The sequence below is a fragment of the Heptranchias perlo genome, chromosome 44 (genome assembly GCF_035084215.1).
Source record: "Heptranchias perlo isolate sHepPer1 chromosome 44, sHepPer1.hap1, whole genome shotgun sequence".
Taxonomy (NCBI): Eukaryota; Metazoa; Chordata; class Chondrichthyes; order Hexanchiformes; family Hexanchidae; genus Heptranchias; species Heptranchias perlo.
In genome coordinates, this window is record NC_090368.1 from 5,937,860 (window position 1) to 5,950,359 (window position 12,500).

The 12,500-nt window shown below is 55.0% G+C and overlaps 1 protein-coding gene across 1 annotated transcript in view; it reads right to left on the minus strand.

The window, feature by feature from the left end:
* LOC137306695 (phospholipid-transporting ATPase ID-like) overlaps nucleotides 1-12,500 on the minus strand; it is a 47,827-nt gene that overhangs the window by 6,738 nt on the left and 28,589 nt on the right. Inside the window, 6 exon segments of the mRNA XM_067976038.1 lie at nucleotides 163-408; nucleotides 1,692-1,775; nucleotides 3,477-3,700; nucleotides 6,522-6,705; nucleotides 9,419-9,563; nucleotides 11,494-11,599. Coding sequence (XP_067832139.1) covers nucleotides 163-408; nucleotides 1,692-1,775; nucleotides 3,477-3,700; nucleotides 6,522-6,705; nucleotides 9,419-9,563; nucleotides 11,494-11,599 — 989 coding nt within the window.

Consider the following 12,500-nt stretch of genomic DNA (forward strand, 5'->3'; position numbering starts at 1 on the left):
GAGTCAACAACATTTTTCCAAGTCCGAGCTTGGTGTCTGCATGGACTGTGGGCCCCACCCACCAGACGGGGCAACACAGTGTGAATATTAATCAAACAGTGTGGGGGGGGCTCTCTGTAAATACAGGCAAACAACTGGCCACATTCCAGGCCTGGGGCCTACCTGTACACTGACCACAATCACCAGGGAGGTTGCCACGGTGACGGCAAAGGACTGGTAATCGGCCATGTGGGTCCCGTCGTCCCGCGTGGAGTCGGCGAAGGTCCCGTAGGGGATGAAGAAGAGGATGATGGAGGTGTAGATGCCCTGGGCGATGCAGATGAAGAACTCCCGTTTGTTGAAGAGCAGGTTGAGCTGGCCGGGCTCGTAGAGCTTTGGGTATTGCAGACTGCGCATCTCAGGCACATCCTGAGGGGAGTGCACAGTATTGTCAGACGGTGAGGGGAGGGGGGGCAACACGGTCGCAGGGCCCTCCCCCCACCGCCACCGCCAAACCGGGAGACGCACGCCGCAGTCGAACAGCTCCCTCCCCCGTGAGACGCACGCCGCAGTCGAACAGCTCCCTTCCCCCGTGAGACGCACGCTGCAGTCCAACAGCTCCTTCCCCCCGGGAGACGCACGCCGCAGTCGAACAGCTCCCTCCCCCGGGAGACGCACGCCGCAGTCCAACAGCTCCCTCCCCTGGGAGATGCACGCTGCAGTCCAACAGCTCCCTCCCCGGGAGACGCACGCTGCAGTCGAACAGCTCCCTCCCCCGGGAGACGCACGCTGCAGTCGAACAGCTCCCTCCCCCGGGAGATTTCCTCCCTTGATTCGTACGCTGCAACCCCACCCCGTGCGACGCACTATACAGTCGAACAGCCCCCCCGCAGTGCGACGCACCGTACAGTCGAACAGCCCCTCTCCAGTGCGAGACACTGCACAGCTGAACAGCCGCACAGAACGGGGAGAGACGATAAGTAGGTCCATGCCCCTTTAGCTCGCCCCCTTGTTACGGGGGCAGCTGGCCCTTGCCAAGCTGCTTTACTGTCCCCGGCTCAGCGATGGGGCCGAGAGAGGGGAAAACCCTCGCACCGAGGATCAGCCTCGAGCTCCGGTCAGGGCGACACGAGAGAGGGGTTGGGGACGCGCATCACGGAGGCAGTGCAGCGATGAAACACAGGGCACGGCCGCGGGCTCAGGTTTCAGGCGAGACCCAGGCTTTTTTGGCCCAAAACAAGGCAGTCTTGTCGGAGGAGTGGAAGATATAGAGAAGCTAAACACAAAACACTTGACAGGAGGGCAAGGAGGCACGAGTGCAATCCAGGGAAAGGACAATTCAGACTGATAATCAGGAAGTTACGCTAAACCTTTATAAATCACGGGTTAGGCCTCAGCTGGAGTATTGTGGCCAATTCTGGGCACCGCACTTTAGGAAGGACGTCAAGGCCTTGGAGAGGGGGCAGAGGAGATTTACCAGAATGGTACCAGGGCTTTGGGGGAAAGGGCAAGGGAGTGGGTCTAATTGGACAGCTCTTTCAAAGAGCCAGCACGGGAACGAGGGGCTGAGTGGCCTCCTCCTGGAATCGTTTGAGAGGGGGGGCTGTGGGAGCGTCGCTGGGGGGGGCCTCCCCCCTCCGCCTCCACGGTCACGAGCTCACCGCAGTTCGAGTCCCGCGGAGGGTCGCTGTTAAGACACTCGTTTGACGTACCTGATCGAACACTCCCATGGCCAGCACAGGTAAAGATGTGTAGACGATATTATACAACGTGATGAAGTACTGGTCGTAGACTGTCTGGGGTGGGAAGGGGTGGGTGGAGGGAGAGAACAGGGATTAGAATTACGACTCACGCTGCACTTTTATCGAGAAATACCCCCAAAGCATTTTACCCCCCCCCGCTGAGAACGTGGAACTCCCTCCATGGAGTGGTTGAGGCGAATTGCGTAGAGGCATTTAAAGGGGAAGCCGGATAAACACGAGGGAGAAAGGAATATGCTGATAGGGTGAGATGAAGTAAGGAGGGAGGAGGCTCGTGTGGCCAGCACGGACCAGTTGGGCCGAATGGCCTGTTTCTGAGCGGTGCATTCCGGGTTATTCTCTCCCCAATCCGCTCAAGGCGTCCACACGACTCTTCCGGAGACGGTGCGAGGAATATTTCGTCCAGTTGCCGATCGCCCTCTCTCGCCTCTGACCTCCCTCGTGACCTCTTCCCCCCCCCCGCATTAAACAGATAACATTCGCGACTCCCCTTCTTCCTCCCGTGACAAACGCAAAGAGATTTACCGGCTGAGGAGGAGGGGGTGCGGGCGGAGGCTGGAAAGGAGGAGGGGAGATGAGGGTGGATAAGATCGTACTCCGGTGATGTCAATTTTAGAACGTGTAGATGGGAGGGGGATAGGAAGGAGTTCCACAGTCTTAAAGACTTGCATTTATATAGCGCCTTTCACGACCTCAGGACGTCCCAAAGCGCTTTACAGCCAATGAAGCACTTCTTGAAGTGTAGTGACTGTTGTGCTGTAGGAAACGCAGCAGCCGACTTGCGCACAGCAAGATCCCACAAACAGCAATGTGATAATGACCCAGATCATCTGTTTTTTTAGTGATGTTGGTCGAGGGATAAATATCGGCCCCAGCACACCGGGGAGAACTCCCCCCTGCTCTTCTTCCAATAGCGGCCCGTGGGATCTTTTACGTCCACCCGAGAGGGGCAGACGGGGCCCTCGGTTTAACGTCTCATCCGAAAGACGGCACCTCCGACAGTGCGGCACTCCCTCAGTACCGGGCACCGGGAGTGTCCGGCCTGGATTATGGGCTCGAACCCACGACCTTCTGACTCAGAGGCGAGAGAGCTTCCCACTGAGCCACGGCGGACGCAGTCTTGGGAAAGAATAGGTTAGAGCAGGAGAGTCTGGATTTCAACACAGGAGAGATTTGGTGTTTAGGCAGAACAAGAGAGGGAAGTGGGTCAGAGGGTCGCTCTCTCGCCTCTGAGTCAGAAGGTCGTGGGTTCGAGCCCCCACTCCAGAGACTTGAGCCCCATAATCCAGGCCGACACTCCCAGCGCCAGTACTGAGGGAGTGCTGCACTGTCGGAGGTGCCGTCTTTCGGATGAGACGTTAAACCGAGGGCCCCGTCTGCCCCTCTCAGGTGGATGTAGAAGATCCCACGGCCACTATTGGAAGAAGAGCAGGGGGGAGTTCTCCCCGGTGTCCTGGGGGCCGATATTTATCCCTCAACTCATCACATTGCTGTTTGTGGGAGCTTGCTGTGCAGCCAAATTGGCTGCCACGTCCCCCTGACATTATAACGGCGGACTACACTAGAGAAAGAACTTCACCGGCCGTAAAGGGCCTTGGGAAGTCCTGAGGAGGTGAAAGGCGCCACAGAAACACAAGTCCTTTCATGGCAAAGAATAAGCCAACAACCCACAGCGCCACAAGGGAGGGCGAGAGCTGAATCTTCGCGGGCGGGGGATGGAGCCCTGCTCTTCGGTACCTGAGCCGAGAAGCTGCAGAAGAAGCCGAACCAGAAGTGGACCATGGTGAAGGCGAAATTCTTGTAGAAAAAGTAGCAGAGGAACTTGCACATGCGGAGATAGGACCATCGGCCGTGGACCAGCAACAGCCTCTGCAGGAACTTGAACTGGGAGAAGGAGTAATCGGAGGCCAGGACGGCCTGAATCCCCTCCTGCCCGCTTATCCCCACTCCGATGTGGGCAGCTAGAGAGGAACAAAAAATAAATAAATCAACAACTTCCCCTTTAACGTCCCCAAGGAACAAAAATTGAGCCACATAAGGAGATATTAGGGACAGGTGACCAAAAGCTTGGCCTGAGAAGTCGGTTTTAAGGAGCGTCTTGAAGGAGGAGAGAGAGGCGGAGAGGTTTAGGGAGGGAATTCCAGAGATTAGGGCTTAGGCGGCTGAAGGCACGGCCGCCAATGGTGGAGCGATGGAAATCGGGGATGGGCAAGAGGCCAGAGTTGGAGGAGCGCAGAGATCTCGGAGGGTTGTAGGAGGTTACAGAGGTAGGGAGGGGACGAGGGCCATGGAGGGATTTGAACACAAGGATGAGAATTTTACAATCGAGGCGTTGCAGGACCGGGAGCCAATGTAGGTCAGCGAGCACGGGGGTGATGGGTGAACGGGTGAATGCGAGTTAAGAACACCCATCCCAATCATCTCTCCTCCTTCACCAGCAAGTGGGCATTGATACAAAGATCAACAAAGTTTTATAGTTATATTAAGAAAAAGAGGGTGGTCAGGAGCAGTGTTGGCCCCTTAAAAACTGAAAGTGGGGATACTGCCATTGACGATGGGGAAATGGCGGACATGTTGAATAATTACTTTGCGTCAGTATTTACAGTAGAAAAAGAGGATAGCATGCCGGAAATCCCAAGAAAACTAATATTGAATCGGGGACAGGGACTCGATAAAATTAACATAAATAAAGCAACAGTAATGAAGAAAATAATAGCACTAAAGAGTGACAAATCCCCAGGACCAGATGGTTTCCATCCCAGGGTTTTAAAGGAAGTAGGTGAGCACATTGCAGATGTCCTAACTATAATCTTTCAAAGTTCTCTAGATTCAGGAACTGTCCCTCTAGATTGGAAAATTGCACATGTCACTCCGCTTTTTAAGAAAGGAGGGAGAGGGAAACCAGGGAATTATAGACCAGTTAGCCTAACATCTGTTGTGGGGAAAATGCTGGAGTCTATAATTAAGGATAGGGTGACTGAACACCTCGAGAATTTTCAGTTAATCAGAGAGAGCCAGCATGGATTTGTGAAAGGCAGGTCGTGCCTGACAAACCTGATTCAATTTTTTGAAGAGGTGACTAAAGTAGTGGACAGGGGAATGTCAATGGAGGTTATTTATATGGACTTCCAGAAGGCATTTGATAAAGTCCCACATAAGAGACTGTTAGCTAAGATAGAAGCCCATGGAATCGAGGGAAAAGTACGGACTTGGTTAGGAAGTTGGCTGAGTGAAAGGCGACAGAGAGTAGGGATAATGGGTAGGTACTCACATTGGCAGGACGTGACTAATGGAGTCCCGCAGGGATCTGTCTTGGGGTCTCAATTATTCACAATATTTATTAACGATTTAGATGAAGGCATAGAAAGTCTCATATCTAAGTTTGCCGATGATACAAAGATTGGTGGCATTGTAAGCAGTGTAGATGAAAACATAAAATTACAAAGCGATATTGATAGATTAGGTGAATGGGCAAAACTGTGGCAAATGGAATTCAATGTAGACAAATGTGAGGTCATCCACTTTGGATTAAAAAAGGATAGAACAGGGTACTTTCTAAATGGTAAAAAGTTAAAAACAGTGGATGTCCAAAGGGACTTAGGGGTTCAGGTACATAGATCATTGAAGTGTCATGAACAAGTGCAGAAAATAATCAAGAAGGCTAATGGAATGCTGGCCTTTATATCTAGAGGACTAGAGTACAAGGGGGCAGAAGTTATGCTGCAGCCAAACAAAACCCTGGTTAGACCGCACCTGGAGTACTGTGAGCAGTTCTGGGCACCGCACCTTCGGAAGGACATATTGGCCTTGGAGGGAGTGCAGCGTAGGTTTACTAGAATGATACCCGGACTTCAAGGGTTAAGTTACGAGGAGAGATTACACAAATTGGGGTTGTATTCTCTAGAGTTTCGAAGGTTAAGGGGTGATCTGATCGAAGTTTATAAGATATTAAGGGGAACAGATAGGGTGGATAGAGAGAAACTATTTCCGCTGGTTGGGGATTCTAGGAGTAGGGGGCACAGTCTAAAAATTAGAGCCAGACCTTTCAGGAGCGAGATTAGAAAACATTTCTCCACACAAAGAGTGGTAGAAGTTTGGAACTCTCTTCCGCAAACGGCAATTGATACTAGCTCAATCGCTAAATTTAAATCTGAGATAGATAGCTTTTTGGCAACCGAAGGTATTAAGGGAAATGGGCCAAAGGCAGGTATATGGAGTTAGATCACAGATCAGCCATGATCTTATCAAATGGCGGAGCAGGCACGAGGGGCTGAATGGCCTACTCCTGTTCCTATGGTACCAGGGATGAGAGACTTCAGTTACGTGGAGAGACTGGAGAAGCTGGGATTGTTCTCCTTAGAGCAGAGAAGGTTAAGGGGAGATTTAATCGAGGGGTTCAAAACCATGAAGGGTTTTGATGGAGTAAATAAGGAGAAACTGTTTCCAGTGGCAGGAGGGTCGGGAACCAGAGGACACAGATTGAAGATAATTGGCAAAAGAAACAGAGGGGAGATGAGGAGAATTTTTTTTACGCAGCGAGTTGTTCTGATCTGGAACTCGCTGCCTGAAAGGGCGGTGGAAGCAGATTCAATAGTAACTTTCAAAAGGGAATTGGATAAATACTTGAAAAGGAAAAATTTGCAGGGCTGTGGGGGAAAGAGCAGGGGGGGGGGGGGGGAGTGGGACTAATTTGATAGCTCTTTCAAAGAGCTGGCACAGGCACGATGGGCCGAATGGCCTCCTTCTGTGCTGTGGGATTCTATGGTTCTAAGTGGTACTCACTTTTTATCATGCTGACGTCATTAGCACCGTCACCTATCGCCAAGGTAACGGCCTTCTTGTACTTTTTCACCAACTCCACCACCTGGGCCTTCTGAAGAGGTGTCACCCGGCAACAGATAACGGCCTTGCACGCACAGGCTGTCTCCAAGAACTCAAGTTCCATGTCAGCCTCCAGGGCGTGGGCCTGTCACAGACAAAAGACTAGAATACTTACTGACCAGAAACAAAATCTCGGCCCAAAACAAGGCCTGTCCCACTCTCAGATACCAGCTCCTCCATCACCCCCACACACAGTCTGTCCCACTCTCAGATACCAGCTCCTCCATCACCCCCACACACAGTCTGTCCCACTCTCAGATACCAGCTCCTCCATCACCCCCACACACAGTCTGTCCCACTCTCAGATACCAGTTCCTCCATCACCCCCACACACAGTCTGTCCCACTCTCAGATACCAGCTCCTCCATCACCCCCACACACAGTCTGTCCCACTCTCCGATACCAGCTCCTCCATCACCCCCACACACAGTCTGTCTCACTCTCAGATACCAGCTCCTCCATCACCCACACACACAGTCTGTCCCACTCTCAGATACCAGCTCCTCCATCACCCCCACACACAGTCTGTCCCACTCTCAGATACCAGCTCCTCCATCACCCCCACACACAGTCTGTCCCACTCTCAGATACCAGCTCCTCCATCACCCCCACACACAGTCTGTCCCACTCTCAGATACCAGCTCCTCCATCACCCCCACACACAGTCTGTCCCACTCTCAGATACCAGCTCCTCCATCACCCCCACACACAGTCTGTCCCACTCTCAGATACCAGCTCCTCCATCACCCCCTCACACAGTCTGTCCCACTCTCAGATACCAGCTCCTCCATCACCCCCACACACAGTCTGTCCCACTCTCAGATACCAGCTCCTCCATCACCCCCACACACAGTCTGTCCCACTCTCAGATACCAGCTCCGCCATCACCCCCACACACAGTCTGTCCCACTCTCAGATACCAGCTCCTCCATCACCCACACACAGTCTGTCCCACTCTCAGATACCAGCTCCTCCATCACCCCCACACACAGTCTGTCCCACTCTCAGATACCAGCTCCTCCATCACCCCCACACACAGTCTGTCCCACTCTCAGATACCAGCTCCTCCATCACCCCCACACGGCCTGTCCCACTCTCAGATACCAGCTCCTCCATCACCCCCACACACAGTCTGTCCCACTCTCAGATACCAGCTCCTCCATCACCCCCACACACAGTCTGTCCCACTCTCAGATACCAGCTCCTCCATCACCCCCACAAGGCCTGTCCCACTCTCAGATACCAGCTCCTCCATCACCCACACATAAAAAAGGGAAGGAATCAAATGGAAAACTTGCATTTATATAGCGTCTTTCCATGACCTCAAGATGTCCCAAAGCGCTTTACAGCCAATTAAGTACTATTTAAAGTGTAGTCACTGTTTTAATGCAGGAAACGCGGCAGCCAATTTGCGCACAGCAAGATCCCACAAACAGCAATGAGATAATGACCGGACAATTGGTTTTTAGCAATGTTGGTTGAGGGATAAATGTTGGCCCAGGACACCGGGGAGAACTGCCCCCCTGCTCTTCTTCGAAATAGTGGCCGTGGGGTCTTTCACAGCCACCTGAGAGGGGCAGACGGGGCCTCGGTTTAACATCTCATCCGAAAGACGGCACCTCCGACAGTGCGGCACTCCCTCAGTACCGGCACTGGATCTTGTGCTCAAGTCTCGGGAGTGGGGGCTCGAACCCACGACCTTCTGACTCAGAGGCGAGGGAGAGAGAGCTATCCACTGGGACACGGCTGACACTTCTGAAAGCATCTTCTGTCAGAGAGGGCTGAATTTTACCTCTCGTGGAGGAGCAGAGAGATTTAGGGGTCCAGGTACAGAAAAAATAATTGAAAAGGCTATTGGAATGTTACCCCTTATCTCCTTTATCTGGAACACAATAGGGAGGAAGTGATGCTTCAGTTTATATGAAGCCCTGGTCAGACCCCATCTGGAGAGACTGCGTTCAGTTCCGGGCACTGCACCTCGGGAAGGATATATCGGCCTTGGAGGGGGTGCAGTGCAGATTCACCAGAATGATACCGGGGCTAAAAGGGTTAAATTACGAGGACAGGTTGCACAGACTGGGCTTGTATTCCCTCGAGTGTAGAAGATTAAGGGGTGATCTAATCGAGGGGTTTAAGATGATTAAAGGATTTGATAGGGTCGAGAGAGAGAAACTATTTCCTCTGGTGGGGGGAGTCCAGAACAAGGGGGCAGAACCTTAAAATTAGAGCCAGGCCGTTCAGGGGTGATGTCAGGAAGCACTTCTTCACACAAAGGGGAGTGGGAATCTGGAACTCTCTCCCCCCAAAAAGCTGTTGAGACCGGGGGTCAATTGGAAATTTCAAAACTGAGATTGATAGATTTTTGTTGGGTATTAAGGGTGACGGAACCAAGGCGGGTCGATGGAGTTAAGATACAGATCAGCCATGATCGAATTGAATGGCGGAACAGGCTCGAGGGGCTGAATGGCCTGCTCCTGTTTCTATGGGTTTTGACTCCAACTTTCATTTACTTCCCCTCTTCAAACAATTCTGCAACCAGTGAGCTCTGGAATTCCCTCCCTAAACCTCTCCGCCTCTCTCTCCTCCTTTAAGACGCTCCTTAAAACCTACCTCTTTGGCCCAGCTTTTGGTCACCTGTCCCTAATATCTCCTCATGTGGCTCGGTGTCAAATTTTGTCTGATAATCGCTCCTGGGAAGCGCCTTGGGGACGTTTCAGTACATTAAAGGCACTATATAAATGCAGGCTGTATTACTGAATGGCGGGATCTTTGCACAGTGATGCATCCTCGGCCCTTACCAAGCTGTGCCCGTTGATAACAAGTGCGTACTCCGCTGGCATCACCTCTAGGACGGAGGTAAGGTTCGGTGAGGGCAGTTTCTCCAGGGAGCTGTAACCATTCCCCAAGGACTTGCAGGCCTCAGTCATCTTCTCCCGAGCCTTCCTGCAAATAACAGCAAAGAATGTGACACTGGGAAGGCTGACGTTCCGTCACACCGAGCTCCCGACGCAATTGTTTACTGCCTTTCCCCAAATGGCGGGACTTGGAGCTGCGGGGGGGCGGGGGACATAGGTCGCCTGGGCCTGGGGTCCTGGATCCCACTGGGACGCTGGGCATGAAACTAGGGGTCCTGCTGGTCCTGCTGGTCCCCTGGACCCGGGGTCCTGCTGGTCCTGCTGGACCCGGGGTCCTGCTGGTCCTGCTGGACCCGGGGTCCTGCTGGTCCTGCTGGACCCGGGGTCCTGCTGGTCCTGCTGGACCCGGGGTCCTGCTGGTCCTGCTGGACCCGGGGTCCTGCTGGTCCTGCTGGACCCGGGGTCCTGCTGGTCCTGCTGGACCCGGGGTCCTGCTGGTCCTGCTGGACCCGGGGTCCTGCTGGTCCTGCTGGACCCGGGGTCCTGCTGGTCCTGCTGGACCCGGGGTCCTGCTGGTCCTGCTGGACCCGGGGTCCTGCTGGTCCTGCTGGACCCGGGGTCCTGCTGGTCCTGCTGGACCCGGGGTCCTGCTGGTCCTGCTGGACCCGGGGTCCTGCTGGTCCTGCTGGACCCGGGGTCCTGCTGGTCCTGCTGGACCCGGGGTCCTGCTGGTCCTGCTGGACCCGGGGTCCTGCTGGTCCTGCTGGACCCGGGGTCCTGCTGGTCCTGCTGGACCCGGGGTCCTGCTGGTCCTGCTGGACCCGGGGTCCTGCTGGTCCTGCTGGACCCGGGGTCCTGCTGGTCCTGCTGGACCCGGGGTCCTGCTGGTCCTGCTGGACCCGGGGTCCTGCTGGTCCTGCTGGACCCGGGGTCCTGCTGGTCCTGCTGGACCCGGGGTCCTGCTGGTCCTGCTGGACCCGGGGTCCTGCTGGTCCTGCTGGACCCGGGGTCCTGCTGGTCCTGCTGGACCCGGGGTCCTGCTGGTCCTGCTGGACCCGGGGTCCTGCTGGTCCTGCTGGACCCGGGGTCCTGCTGGTCCTGCTGGACCCGGGGTCCTGCTGGTCCTGCTGGACCCGGGGTCCTGCTGGACCCGGGGTCCTGCTGGTCCCGGGGTCCTGCTGGACCCGGGGTCCTGCTGGTCCCGGGGTCCTGCTGGTCCCGGGGTCCTGCTGGTCCTGCTGGACCCGGGGTCCTGCTGGTCCTGCTGGACCCGGGGTCCTGCTGGTCCTGCTGGACCCGGGGTCCTGCTGGTCCTGCTGGACCCGGGGTCCTGCTGGTCCCCTGGACCCGGGGTCCTGCTGGTCCTGCTGGTCCCCTGGACCCGGGGTCCTGCTGGTCCTGCTGGTCCCCTGGACCCGGGGTCCTGCTGGTCCTGCTGGTCCCCTGGACCCGGGGTCCTGCTGGTCCCCTGGACCCGGGGTCCTGCTGGTCCTGCTGGTCCCCTGGACCCGGGGTCCTGCTGGTCCTGCTGGTCCCCTGGACCCGGGGTCCTGCTGGTCCTGCTGGTCCCCTGGACCCGGGGTCCTGCTGGTCCCCTGGACCCGGAGCCCCGGGTCCTGCTGGTCCCCTGGACCCGGAGCCCCGGGTCCTGCTGGTCCCCTGGACCCGGAGCCCCGGGTCCTGCTGGTCCCCTGGACCCGGAGCCCCGGGTCCTGCTGGTCCCCTGGACCCGGAGCCCCGGGTCCTGCTGGTCCCCTGGACCCGGAGCCCCGGGTCCTGCTGGTCCCCTGGACCCGGAGCCCCGGGTCCTGCTGGTCCCCTGGACCCGGAGCCCCGGGTCCTGCTGGTCCCCTGTCTGAAGTAGTGAGTCCTGCTAGTCTTCAAAAGGCACAGTGGGAGCGGGAACGCGGGGAGCGGGAGCGGGAGCCCAGAGCTAGCCATTGGTTTAGCGCTATTCTCAGGACCAACCCCCAATCTCTGCGGAAGGTGGGCGGGAGGATGTCGGCACTGTTACTCACCGTAGTTCCTCTCGGACTTCATGCACTGTGTGACCCGTCAACACAAACACCTCTGTCAGATCGTCAGTCAGCATCTTACAGGAGTAGCCAATATTAACCGCCGTCTCTGTGGGGATGGAATGAGCCGGTCAGTTATACAGCACGGGTTAGATACAGAGTAAAGCTCCCTCTACACTGTCCCGTCAAACACTCCCAGGGCAGGTACAGGGTTAGATACAGAGTAAAGCGCCCTCCACACTGTCCCATCAAACACTCCCAGGGCAGGTACAGGGTTAGATACAGAGTAAAGCTCCCTCCACACTGTCCCATCAAACACTCCCAGGGCAGGTACAGGGTTAGATACAGAGTAAAGCTCCCTCCACACTGTCCCATCAAACACTCCCAGGGCAGGTACAGGGTTAGATACAGAGTAAAGCAAAGTTTACTTTGCCCCAACCCCTGCCCTTTATTGCACCAATGAAAGATCTGGTTCCGTTTCCCAAACCCCAGAAAGTTCTGGGTTGAGATGTCCCTGGCTCATTCTACAGCAGACCCCCCAAACCAGGCGACTATCACCTTTAATAGAGGCACAGAGTACAAAAGCAAGGAAGTTAAGCTAAACCCTTATAAATCTCTGGTTAGGCCTCAGCTGGAATATTGGGTCCAATTCTGGGCACCGCACTTTAGGAAGGATGTCAAGGCCTTGGAGAGAGGGGGCAGAGGAGATTTACGGGAATGGTACCAGGGATGAGGGACTTCAGTTGTGTGGAGAGACTGGAGAAGCTGGGATTGTTCTCCAGAGAAGGTTAAGGGGAGATTTAATCGAGGGGTTCAAAATCATGAGGGGTTTTGATAGAGTAAATAAGGAGAAACTGTTTCAGGTGGCAGAAGGGTCGGGAACCAGAGGACACAGATTTAAGGCGACATGAGAAAACATTATTTTTTTAACGCAGCGAGTTGCTCTGATCTGGAATGCGCTGCCTGAAAGGGCGGTGGAAGCAGATTCAATAGTAACTTTCAAAAGGGGA